Source organism: Heterodontus francisci, chromosome 24 (genome assembly GCF_036365525.1).
Source record: "Heterodontus francisci isolate sHetFra1 chromosome 24, sHetFra1.hap1, whole genome shotgun sequence".
NCBI lineage: Eukaryota > Metazoa > Chordata > Chondrichthyes > Heterodontiformes > Heterodontidae > Heterodontus > Heterodontus francisci.
The window spans coordinates 78,744,048-78,757,048 of record NC_090394.1 but is presented as its reverse complement, the minus strand read 5'-3'; the positions used below and the strand labels follow the sequence as shown (position 1 = coordinate 78,757,048).

Below are 13,001 nucleotides of genomic sequence, written 5' to 3'. Positions count from 1 at the left end.
GAATACTATTCTCTATAACCTGTCCTCAGAATTTAACACTTTTAGCCCAAGTATCAATCTGGTGAATCTGCTGCACCCCTTCCAAGGCTGATATACCTTCTTGAGGTGCGGGGCCCAGAACTGAACACAGTTACACCAGAGCGGGTCTGACCAAGGCTCTGTACAGCTGCAGTATCTCTCTCTCACTTCTCACCAACCCCCTTGAGATAAAAGGCCAATATTCCATCAGCCGCTTTGATTACTTTGTGTATCTTTGCATCAGGTTTTAGAAATGTGGATGTACGTATCTAAATCCCTTTTGCCCCTCCACAGGTTTAGTCTCTCACCATTAAGAAACACGCCTGTTTTTCACAGATTCTAAGTGGGTGAGCTCACACTTCCCACATTCAACTCCATCTGCCCTAGTTTTGGCCATGGACTTAAGGTGTTTATGTCCCCTGTAACTTCCTGTTCCCATCTACACAATTTCCTGTACCTCCTAGGGCAACATCTGAAGAGAGGAGCGAGGATCAGTGTATGGAGTGTAGACTTGGCGCTGATATTTATCAACAGGGAGGCTGTATTTGAACGTGGAAAGTGGCCATGCTGAGGATGTCAAGGGGCTGCTGAACTTGAATAAAATGCTGCAGCCTCCTGCCAAACGGCCAGCAGTTAGTAGGGGAGAGAGAGCTCAGAGTCATTATTGGAGCATGGGGAGGCAGGATCAAGGGAGGGCAAAGGCTTTCTTATCAGGCCCAGAAGAGAACCAATATTACGAACCCATCAATAATACTCGGTAGGCACTGCAATTACTAACTCATCAATAATACTGACAACGCACTGAAATTACTAACCCATCAATAATACTGACTACGCACTGTGTTTACTAACCCTTCAATATTACTCATTACGCGCTGCAATTACTAACCCATCAATAATACTACGCACTGCAATTACAAACCGATCAATAATACTCAGTACGCACTGCAATTACTAACCCATCAATAATACTCAGTACGCACTGCGATTACGAACCCTTCAACATTACTCATTACGCACTGCAATTGCTAACCCATTGATAAACTCACTACGCACTGCGATTACTAACCCATCAATAATACTCACTACACAATGCAATTACTAACCATCAATAATACAACGCACTGTAAATACTAACCCAGCAATAATACTCAGTACGCACTGCAATTACTAACCCATCGATAATACTCAATAGGCAGTGCAATGACCAACCCATCAATAATACTCAGTACGCACTGCAATTACTAACCCATCAATAATACTACACACTGCAATTACTAATCTATCAATAATGCTCTGCACACTGCAATTACTAACCCATCAATAATACTACACACTGCAATTACTAATCTATCAATAATGCTCTACACACTGCAATTACTAACCCATCAATAATACTCTCAATGCACTGCAATTGCTAACCCTTCGATAATACTTAGTACGCACTGTGACGACTAACCCATTAATAATACTCAGTACACACTGCAATTACAAACCCATCGATAATACTGTCTATGCACTGCAATTACGAACCCATTGATACTCACAACACACTGCAATTACTAGCCCATCGATAATACTACACACCGCAGTTGCTAATCCATAGATAAACCCCCTACGCACTGCGATTACTAACCCATCGATAATACCCAATAGGTACTCCGATGACCACCCCTTCAATAACACTCATTGTGCACTGCGATTCTAACCCATTGATATTACACTCTACGCACTGCAATTACTAACCCATCGATAATACTATGCACTGAAATTTCTAACTCATCAATAATACTCACTACACACTGCGATTACGAACCCATCAGTAATACTATGCACTGCAATTACTAACCCATCAATAATGCTTAGTACGCACCGCGGTTACCAACCCTTCAATAGTACTCGCTATGCACTGCGATTACTAACCCATAGTTAATACTACGCACTGCAATTACTAACCCTTCAATAATACTCACCACGCACTGCAATTACTAACCCTTCAATAATACTCACCACGCACTGCAATTACTAACCCTTCAATAATACTCACTACGTACTGCAATTACTAACCCATCAATAATACTCACCACGCACTGCAATTACTAACCCTTCAATAATGCTCACCACGCACTGCAATTACTAACCCTTCAATAATACTCACTACACACTACAATTACTAATCTATCAATAATCCTCTATGCACTGTAATTACTAGCACATCAGTAATACTCACTACGCACTGCAATTATTAACCCATCAATAATACTCACCACGCACTGCAATTACTAACCCATCAATAATACCCAGTATGCACTCCGATTACTATTCCTTCAATAACACTCATTATGCTCTGCGATTTTAACCCATCCACAATACTTACTATGTACTGCGATTCCTACCCCAGCCATAATACTCTGTACGCACTGCGATTGCTAACCCATCAATAATATTCACTACTCACTCTGATTACTAACCCATCAATAATACTCAGTACGCACTCCGATTACTATCCCAATAGTATTCACTATACACTGCGATTCTAACCTATCGACAATACTCACTCCACACTGTGATCACTAACCCTTCAATAATACTCAGTATGCACTGCGATTACTAACCCATCAATAATACTCTACGCACTGCAATTACTAACCCATCGATAATACTCACTACGCACTGCAATTACTAATCTAGCAATAATGCTCTATGCACTGCAATTACTAATAAATCAATCATACTATGTACTGCAATTACTAACCCATCGATAATACCACGCACTGCAATTACTAACCCATTAATAATACTCACCACACACTGATTACTAACCCATCAATAATACTACGCACTGCGATTACTAACCCTTCAATAATACTCACCACGCACTTCAGTTACTAACCCTTCTATAATACTCACCACGCACTGCAATTACTAACCCATCAATAATGCTACGCACTGTGATTACTAACCCTTCAATAATACTCACCACGCACTTCAGTTACTAACCCTTCTATAATACTCACCACGCACTGCAATTACTAACCCATCAATAATACTCAGTATGCACTGCGATTACAAACCCATCAATAATACACACTATGCACTATAATTGCTAACCCATCAATAATCATACTCTGTGCGCACTGATTACTAACCCATCGAGCATATTCACTCCGCACTGCGATTACTAACCCATTAGTAATATTTAGTACACGCTGCAATTACCAGCCCATCGATAATACACACTGCGCACTGCAATTACTAACCCTTCAATAATTCTCAGTACACACTGCAATTACTAACCCATCGATAATACTCACCACGCAGTGCATTTACTAACCCATTGATAATACTCTCTACGCACTGCGATTACTAACCCTTCAATAATACACTCTACGCACTGCGATTATTAATCCATCGATAATACTCACTACACACTACGATTACTAACCCATCAATAATACTACCCACTGCAACTACTAACCCATTAATAATACTCAGTACGCACTGCAGTTACTAACCCATCGATAATACTCACTGCACACTGCAATTACTAACCCATCGATAATACTACATACTGCAATTACCAACCCATCGATAATACTGCACACTGCAATTACTAACCCATCGATAATACTCACTGCACACTGCAATTACTGACCCATCAATAATACTACGTACCGCAAATACTAACCCGTCGATAATACTCACTACGCACTGCAATTACTAACCCATTGATAATACTCACGACACACTGCAATTACTAACCATTAATAATACTCACCACACACTTTGATTAGTAACCCATCAATAATACTATGCACTGTAAGTACTAACCTGTCGCTAATACTCAGCATGCACTGTGGTTACTAATCAATCGATAATACTCACGCATTGTGATTACTAGCCCATCAATAATATGCACTGCGATTACTAACCCTTCAATAATACTCTGTATACACTGTGATTACTAACCCATCGATAATATTCACTATTCACTCTGATTACTAACCCATCAATAATACTCAGTACGCACTCCGATTACTATCCTTTCAATAGTATTCACTATGCACTGCAATTCGAACCTATCAACAATACTCACTCTGCACTGTGATCATTAACCCTTCAATAATACTCAGTACGCACTGCAATTACTAATCTATCAATAATACTCTATGCACTGTGATTACTAACTCATCATACTCAGTATGCACTCTGATTACTAACCCTTCAATAATACATACTATGCACTACAATTGCTAACCCATCAATAATAATACTCTGTACGCACTGATTACTAACCCATCGATAATATTCACTCCGCACTGCGATTACTAACCTAATCCGTCAATAATACACACTACGCACTGCAATTACTAACCCTTCAATAATTCTCGGTACACACTGCAATTACTAACCCATCGATAATACGCCCAACGCACTGCAATTACTAACCCATTAATAATACTCACCACACACTTTGATTACTAACCCATCAATAATACTATGCACTGTAATTACTAACCTGTCGCTAATACTCAGCATGCACTGTGGTTACAAACCAATCAATAATACTATGCACGATGGTTACTAACCCATCGATAATACTCATGCATTGTGATTACTAGCCTATCAATAATACTCAGTACACACTGCGATTACCAACCCCTCAATAATACTACGCACTGCGATTGCTAACCCTTCAATAATACTCTGTATGCACTGTGATGACTAACCCATCGATAATATTCACTACGCACTGCGATTACTAACCCATTGATAATACTCACTACACACTGCAATTACTAACCCATTAATAATACTCACTACGCACTGCAATTACTAACCCATCAATAATACCCAGTATGCACTCCGATTACTATTCCTTCAATAATACTTACTATGCACTGCGATTCCTACCCCAGCCATAATACTCTGTACGCACTGCGATTACTAACCCATATCTGATATTTAGTACACTGCAATTACCAACCCATCGATAATATTCACTACTCACTCTGATTACTAACCCATCAATAATACTCAGTACGCACTCCGATTACTATCCCTTCAATAGTATTCACTATGCACTGCAATTCTAACCTATTAACAATACTCACTCCGCACTGTGATCACTAACCCTTCAATAATACTCAGTATGCACTGCAATTACTAACTCATCATAATACTCAGTACGCACTCTGATTACTAACCCTTCAATAATACACACTATGCACTACAATAACTAACCCATCAATAATAATACTCTGTACGCACTGATTACTAACCCATCAATAATATTCACTCCGCGCTGCAATTACTGACCCATTAGTAATATTTAGTACACATTGCAATTACCAGCCCATCAATAATACACACTACACACAGCAATTACTAACCCTTCAATAATACTCACCACGCACTGCAATTACTAACCCATTAATAATACTCACCACACACTTTGATGACTAACCCATCAATAATACTACACACTGTAATTACTAACCTGTCGCTAATACTCAGCATGCACTGTGGTTATTAACCAATCGATAATACTCACGCACTGCAATTACTAACCCATCAATAATACTCAGTACACAGTGCGATTACCAACCCCTCAATAATACTACGCACAGCGATTACTAACCCTTCAATAATACTCTGTATACACTGTGATTACTAACCCACCGATAATATTCACTACGAACTTCGATTACTAACCCACCAATAATACTCAGTAGGCACTGCAATTACTAGCCCATCAATAATACTCAGTATGCACTGTGATTACTAACCCTTCAATAATATGCACTGCAATTACTAACCCATCAACAATACTCAGTACACATTGCGATTACCAACCCCTCAATAATACTCCGCACTGCGATTGCTAACCCTTCAATAATACTCTGTATGCACTGTGATGACTAACCCATCGATTATATTCACTACACACTGCAATTACTAACCCATTGATAATACTCACTACACACTGCGATTACTAACCCATCGATAATACTCACTACACACTGCGATTACTAACCCATCAATAATACTCAGTACACATTGCGATTACCAACCCATCGATAATATTCACCACGCACTGCGATTACTAACCCATCGATAATATTCACCACGCACTGCAATTACTAACCCTTCGATAATATTCACCACGCACTGCAATTACTAACCCTTCGATAATATTCACCACGCACTGCAATTACTAACCCTTCGATAATATTCACCACGCACTGCAATTACTAACCCTTCGATAATATTCACCACGCACTGCAATTACTAACCCTTCGATAATATTCACCACGCACTGCAATTACTAACCCTTCGATAATATTCACCACGCACTGCAATTACTAACCCTTCGATAATATTCACCACGCACTGCAATTACTAACCCTTCGATAATATTCACCACGCACTGCAATTACTAACCCTTCGATAATATTCACCACGCACTGCAATTACTAACCCTTCGATAATATTCACCACGCACTGCAATTACTAACCCTTCGATAATATTCACCACGCACTGCAATTACTAACCCTTCGATAATATTCACCACGCACTGCAATTACTAACCTTTCGATAATATTCACCACGCACTGCAATTACTAACCCTTCGATAATATTCACCACGCACTGCAATTACTAACCCTTCGATAATATTCACCACGCACTGCAATTACTAACCCTTCGATAATATTCACCACGCACTGCAATTACTAACCCTTCGATAATATTCACCACGCACTGCAATTACTAACCCTTCGATAATATTCACCACGCACTGCAATTACTAACCCTTCGATAATATTCACCACGCACTGCAATTACTAACCCTTCGATAATATTCACCACGCACTGCAATTACTAACCCTTCGATAATATTCACCACGCACTGCAATTACTAACCCTTCGATAATATTCACCACGCACTGCAATTACTAACCCTTCGATAATATTCACCACGCACTGCAATTACTAACCCTTCGATAATATTCACCACGCACTGCAATTACTAACCCTTTAATAATACTCACTATGCACTGCGATTCTAACCTATCCATAATACTCACAACGCACTGCAATTACTAACCCATTGATCATACTCTCTACACACTGTAATTACTGACCCATTGATACTACGCACTGCGAGTACTAACCCAGCAATAGTACTCCGTACGCACTCCTATTACTAACCCTTCAGTAATAGTACGCACTGCGAATACTAACCCATCGATAATGCTCAGTACGCAGTGCGATTACTAACCCATCAATCATATTTAGCGTATACTGCAATTACTAACCCATCGATAATACTCACCACACACTGCAATTACTAACCCATCGAAAATACTCAGAGATTATTATCCCATCGATAGTATTTATTACACAATGAGATTACTAACTGGTATACTCACTACCCACAGATTACTATCCCGTCAATAGTATTCACTACTAGCTGCAACTACTAACCCATCGATAATACTCACTATTAACTGAGATTACCAACTGATCGGTAATATTCACTACTAATATTACTATTTGTTGTACTAACTATTTACTAAGATATAGCTAATACTACTAACACATTGCTATTACTCACTGAGATTACTGTCCCATCAATAGTAATCACTCTTGACTGAGATTACAGAATCGTTACAGTGCAGAAAGAGGCCATTCGGCTCATCTTGTCTGCACTCGCTCTCCGAATGACTAATTCACTCAGTCCCATTCCCCTGCCTTCTCCCTATAACCCTGCACATTCTTCCTTTTCCTATAACTGTCTAATTCCCTTTTGCATGCTTCAATTGAACCTGCCTCCACCATGTTCTCAGGCAGCGCATTCCAGACATTAACCACTCGCTGCATGAAAACTTTTTCCTCATGTCACTTTTTCTTCTCTTACTGAATACTTTAAATCTGTGCCCTCTCGTTCTCGATCCTTTCATGAGTGGGAACAGTTTCTCTCTATTTACTCTGTCCAGAACACTCATGATTTTGAATACCTCTATCACATCACCTTTCAGCCTTCTCTTCTCCAAGGAAAACAGTCCTAACTTCTCCAATCTATCTTCATAACTGAAATTCCTCATCCCTGGAACCATTCTCATGAATCTTTTCTGCACTCTCTCCAATGCCCTCACATCTTTCCTAAAGTGCGGCGCCCAGAACTGGACACAATACTCCAGCTGAGGCTGAACTAGTGTCTTATACAAGTTCAACATAACTTCCTTGCTCTTGTACTCTATGTCCCTATTAATAAAGCCCAGGACACTGTATGCTTTATTAACTGCTCTCGCAATCTGTCCTGCCATCTTCAATGACTTATACACATGTACACCCAGGTCTCTTTTTTTTTTTTTATTCATTCATGGGATGTGGGCGTCGCTGGCCAGGCCAGCATTTATTGCCCATCCCGAATTGCCCTTGAGAAGGTGGTGGCCTTCTTGAACCAGGACATACCCGAGGATGGTGATGGTAGTGTCTGGGACATTGTCTGTAAGGTATGATTCCGTGAGTATGACTGTGTCAGGCTGTTGCTTGACTAGTCTGTGGGACAGCTCTCCCAACTTTGGCACAAGCCCCCAGATGTTAGTAAGGAGGACTTTGCAGGGTCCACAGGGCTGGGTTTGCCGTAGTCGTTTCCGGTGCCTCGGTCGATGCCAGGTGGTCCGTCCGGTTTCATTCCTTTTTATTGACTTCGTAGCGGTTAGTTACAACTGAGTGGCTAGCTAGGCCATTTCAGAGAGCATGTAAGAGACATTGCTGTGGGTCTGGAGTCACATGTAGGCCAGACCAGGTAAGGACAGCAGATTTCCTTCCCTAAAGGACATTAGTGAACCAGATGGGTTTTTACAACAATCGACAATGGTTTCATGGCCATCATTAGCTTTTTTTAAATTCCAGATTTATTAATTAAATTCAAATTCCACCTTCTGCTGTGGTGGGATTCGAAACCATGTCCCCAGAGAGATACCCTGGGTCTCTGGGTTACTAGTCCAGTGATAATACCACTACGCCACCGCCTACCCCTCTGCTCCTGCACCCCCTTTAGAATTGTACCCTTTGTTATATTGTCTCTCCATTACTAACCTATTGGTAAATATTCACTACTAACTAATATTACTAACCCATTGATAGTATTTACTACTTGCTGAAATTACTAACTCATTGATGCTGCTTGCTGATGATATCCCATTGCTAACCACCAGCTGATATTACTAGTAGCTCAAGCTGTGCCCTGTAATTGTCATGCTTGCATGTAAGTAGAGAATCACTTCCATTTTCCTCCCCTTGTTTGCAGATTTTCGGCACACTTGAAAGGGCCAAGGAGAAGTACAATATCAAGGATTATTCAGTCAGCCAGATCTCCCTCGAGCAAGTGTTCCTCAGCTTCGCTCGATTCCAGCTCCAGACTGAGGAGCGATCAAAGTAGCACTGATTGGACTGAGCTCCTGTCCTATTCCCTGACCATAAATTTACAGGAGGCAGATACAGGTGCAGGAGCTACACACAGGAGCATTTCTATACTGACGGGGTGGGGAGGAGGGGTGGTGGGGCATGTGGTGGGAGTGGGGGTGGGGGGCACGGTGCATTAAGAATAAAAATCCAGAGTAAAGTTAACACTAAACACGAGAGGCCCAGAGTTTGCTGGAGTTGGGCCGATTCCGAGGGCGCTGGAGCTGGGCTGGAAATATGTGCTGCAATTGGATTGTGACTGGGCAGATCCGGGTAAGAAATGGCCACACTGGGCTGGAGATTGACCGGGCTGATGCACACGATCTTTGTTACATGTGAGTAAGATTATATCAAACGGGAAACAAACCCATTTGTCCAATCGGCTTGTTCCAAGATAAAACATTATAAAGTGACCAGAGCAGACATACCTTTATTGAATTGATCTATATGCAGCCTTGCCCTGTGTGTCACACAGTTGGATCCATCTGTTCCCTGATTCATCCCCTGCGGATCAAGGTGCAGTTGTACCTGTTGTAAAACTGGGATCCTCTACATTTAGACCTGAATTCTGCTTCTCCCCCAGCAACAACACAGAGGGCTTGCCTCATACCAGCTAATGATTTGTTACTAGTAATGATGCTGCTGAAGTTGTGGATCATTAGTAATAGTAGATGCACTAAAACAAAAGCAAATTACTGAAGATGCTGGAAATCTAAATAAAAACAGAAAATGCTGGAAATACTCAGCAGGTCAAGCAGCATCTATGGAGAGAGAAGCAGAGTTAACATTTCAGGTTGATGACATTTTGTCAGAACTGGAAAAAGTTAAGAGATGTAACAGGTTTTCAGTGAGTACAGAGGCGGGGTAGAACAAAAGGGAAGGTTTGTGATGGGGTGGAAGACAGGAGAGATTAAATGTCAAAAGAGATGATGGTGCAAGGCAATATGAGATGGTAATAGGACAGGTAAAAAATTGTGTCTAGAGGAGGTGTAAAAGGGAACAGCAATTAACCCATTTACTAATTGTGGTTTGTTACTAGTAATGGTTCTAGTGCTAGTGGTGATTTGTTATTAGAATGACCCTAGTGCTAGTTCTGGTTTGTTACTGGTAATACCAGCAGGTCACAGACACACTGCAGCTTCCCCCATGAATGAACTGAATAAACCAGGAGAAATCGATGAAAAACTACAGCTCCTTTCTCCTGCTGCTAAAAATGACACGTGGAAGTAACTGAGACTCTGACTCACTTTATCAACTTGTTATTGATAACTAAACTCAACCTGGCACTAACTAAACTCAACCTGGCACTAACTAAGTTCCTCGCTGGTATTGTTGTCCATTAAAACATCCAAACTTTCAAAGTGAGTAATCTAATCTTATATCTACAGAAATTCCTGTATTTTACAGGAAAGTAGTGTCAGTAAAGTAGGGAAGCTGACATTCTACAGGTAAGTGAGTTTTTATATATGAAAACCTCCTGCTTCCCAACCCAATTGTAGTTGGGTTCTTGAAACAAACAGGACCTGTCTACATTGTTAGTTGGAATGGAACTATGGACCAAAACAGCAACTTTCAATGCAAGGACCTCTTTCTGTGACTAATGAAATCTGCTGCTCTCAGGCTGTATATCACATTGTTTTGAGGGGGTTCCTCAGTGCGGTTTAAGATCAGTCTGTAAACTATATCTGATCTGGTCTGGGAGATACTTGAAAAGTTTTAAGTGCAATAGTAACTCGGTGAAGCCTGGATTATTCCAATACAGCAGACACATACCAGTTACCAGAAAACAAAGCACTGTCCCACTGACATTTACATTCAGTTTAACAACACTTTAAAAAAAAAATCTTGACCTCCACACTAACAAACCTGTGATCCTGATCTGTCAGTGCACTGTCCCACCGAGTCACAGTGTGAATGTATCTTAATACTTTTGTCTTTTTAATCGAAGCATTATCTTATGAATAGACATCAATTTGTACTGTATATGTTAACCAGAGCCAACGTATTTGAAGCCTGTCAGTGGGAATGATGGCTTGGACATTACTGAGACACACTTTATTGAGGCTGAGATCTGGTCCATCTGATAGTTAATGACCAATGCTGTTGCATCTCAAAGTTGCACTATTTATTGTGAAGAGATTATCATTGGTTACACAATAGATCAGGAATGAGCCAAGTAATAGACAGGATTATTTTATTCAACAATGATTAGACATTAGTGCCAACACTCTGAGCCCATTCTGGGTCAGTGTGGAGAAGCAGGACTGACGGCAAGAAAATATGCAATCTATTTTTCATTGTTTTGTTGTCCTTGCACAGTCTGGGTCACTGGGTCACACTCTCCTTTTTAAGCAATGGGATTGGCTCTGAATCGAGCCCAGATTGATGAAATAAAGTCTCCTCTGTCCACTGACTTGTGGGTTCCATGTGGAGTGTGTTTAGACAATCTTTACTGTTAGATGGTGTGAGCTGTGCAAAGGAGACCTACTCAGAATGGCTGGTACAGAGCTAGGGATGAGAGTCTGTTTGAGATTTCTACCTATATGGGTATGATTCCAACATATCTGCTTCTTAAACAATGGAGCCCGTCATCCGAGGTTCTGCTGCCACATGGCAGCCTCACTGAGCATATCAGAAATCCAAAAGTGATGGCAGCACACTCGCTATGTCCCAATACCACAGTTTATTCCCCCCGCACCCCCCACACACACACACTCCCCAGCAATGGATAATTAGCCCCATTGGTTCAGATCTGAGTCAGACAGAACTGAAACACTTTTTGGATTGCCCTACTTGGCTCAGAAACCCTAAAACACAGGCTCAAATACTGAGTGGCTCAAATACTGAATAAGCAAAGTGGAATCAGCCTAGAGTTCATTATAACCAATGCTGTGCAGTGGTGTTTTAATGAACCAGTCGCAATGCAATGATTTAATCAACACGGGTTTTAAGCTGTCACTGATGATGCTGAATGTTTACTTTTGACTTTCTGTGAGATACGGTGCCTAAGACTGTCACCTGTAGTTGCACTGACTTGGTTTCATCCAAACTGATCTATACCCAATGAATGTAAACAATTAATACAAGACTGTCACCTGCTGTTTACTTTGTATTCTCAAATGTGAAGTTGGAACTTTTTTTAAAATTAAAAACTGCACTTTTACCACTCTTAAATCCTTGTTTTTTTTAAATGTTTTTTGTGTTGTGGATCAGAATCTGAACAGTTCACTAGAAATATTATTAATCTTTAATTAGAATTACAATATTCAAAGATTTTCACACCCTGAACATCTCTAAGTGTCTAAGCTCCAGCCCCAAACTGGAAAACTTCTTCAACTTTGCTTCCAATTTCCACCCTTCTCTCACCTTTACACAGTCCATCTCCGACACTTCCCTTCCTCGACTTCTCTGTCTCCATCTCTGGAGATAGGCTGTCCACTAATATTCATTATTAGCCCACTGACTCCCACAGCTACCTCGACTACACTTCTTCACACCCTACCTCCTG

The 13,001-nt window shown here is 40.7% G+C and overlaps 1 protein-coding gene across 1 annotated transcript in view; it reads left to right on the top strand.

Moving 5' to 3' along the window:
* The window catches only part of abca3b (ATP-binding cassette, sub-family A (ABC1), member 3b), a 113,823-nt gene extending 101,170 nt beyond the window's left edge, over positions 1-12,653 (top strand). The window contains 1 exon segment of the mRNA XM_068056738.1: positions 9,339-12,653. Coding sequence (XP_067912839.1) covers positions 9,339-9,470 — 132 coding nt within the window. The 3' untranslated portion in view covers positions 9,471-12,653.
* The last annotated feature ends 348 nt before the right edge of the window (positions 12,654-13,001 follow it).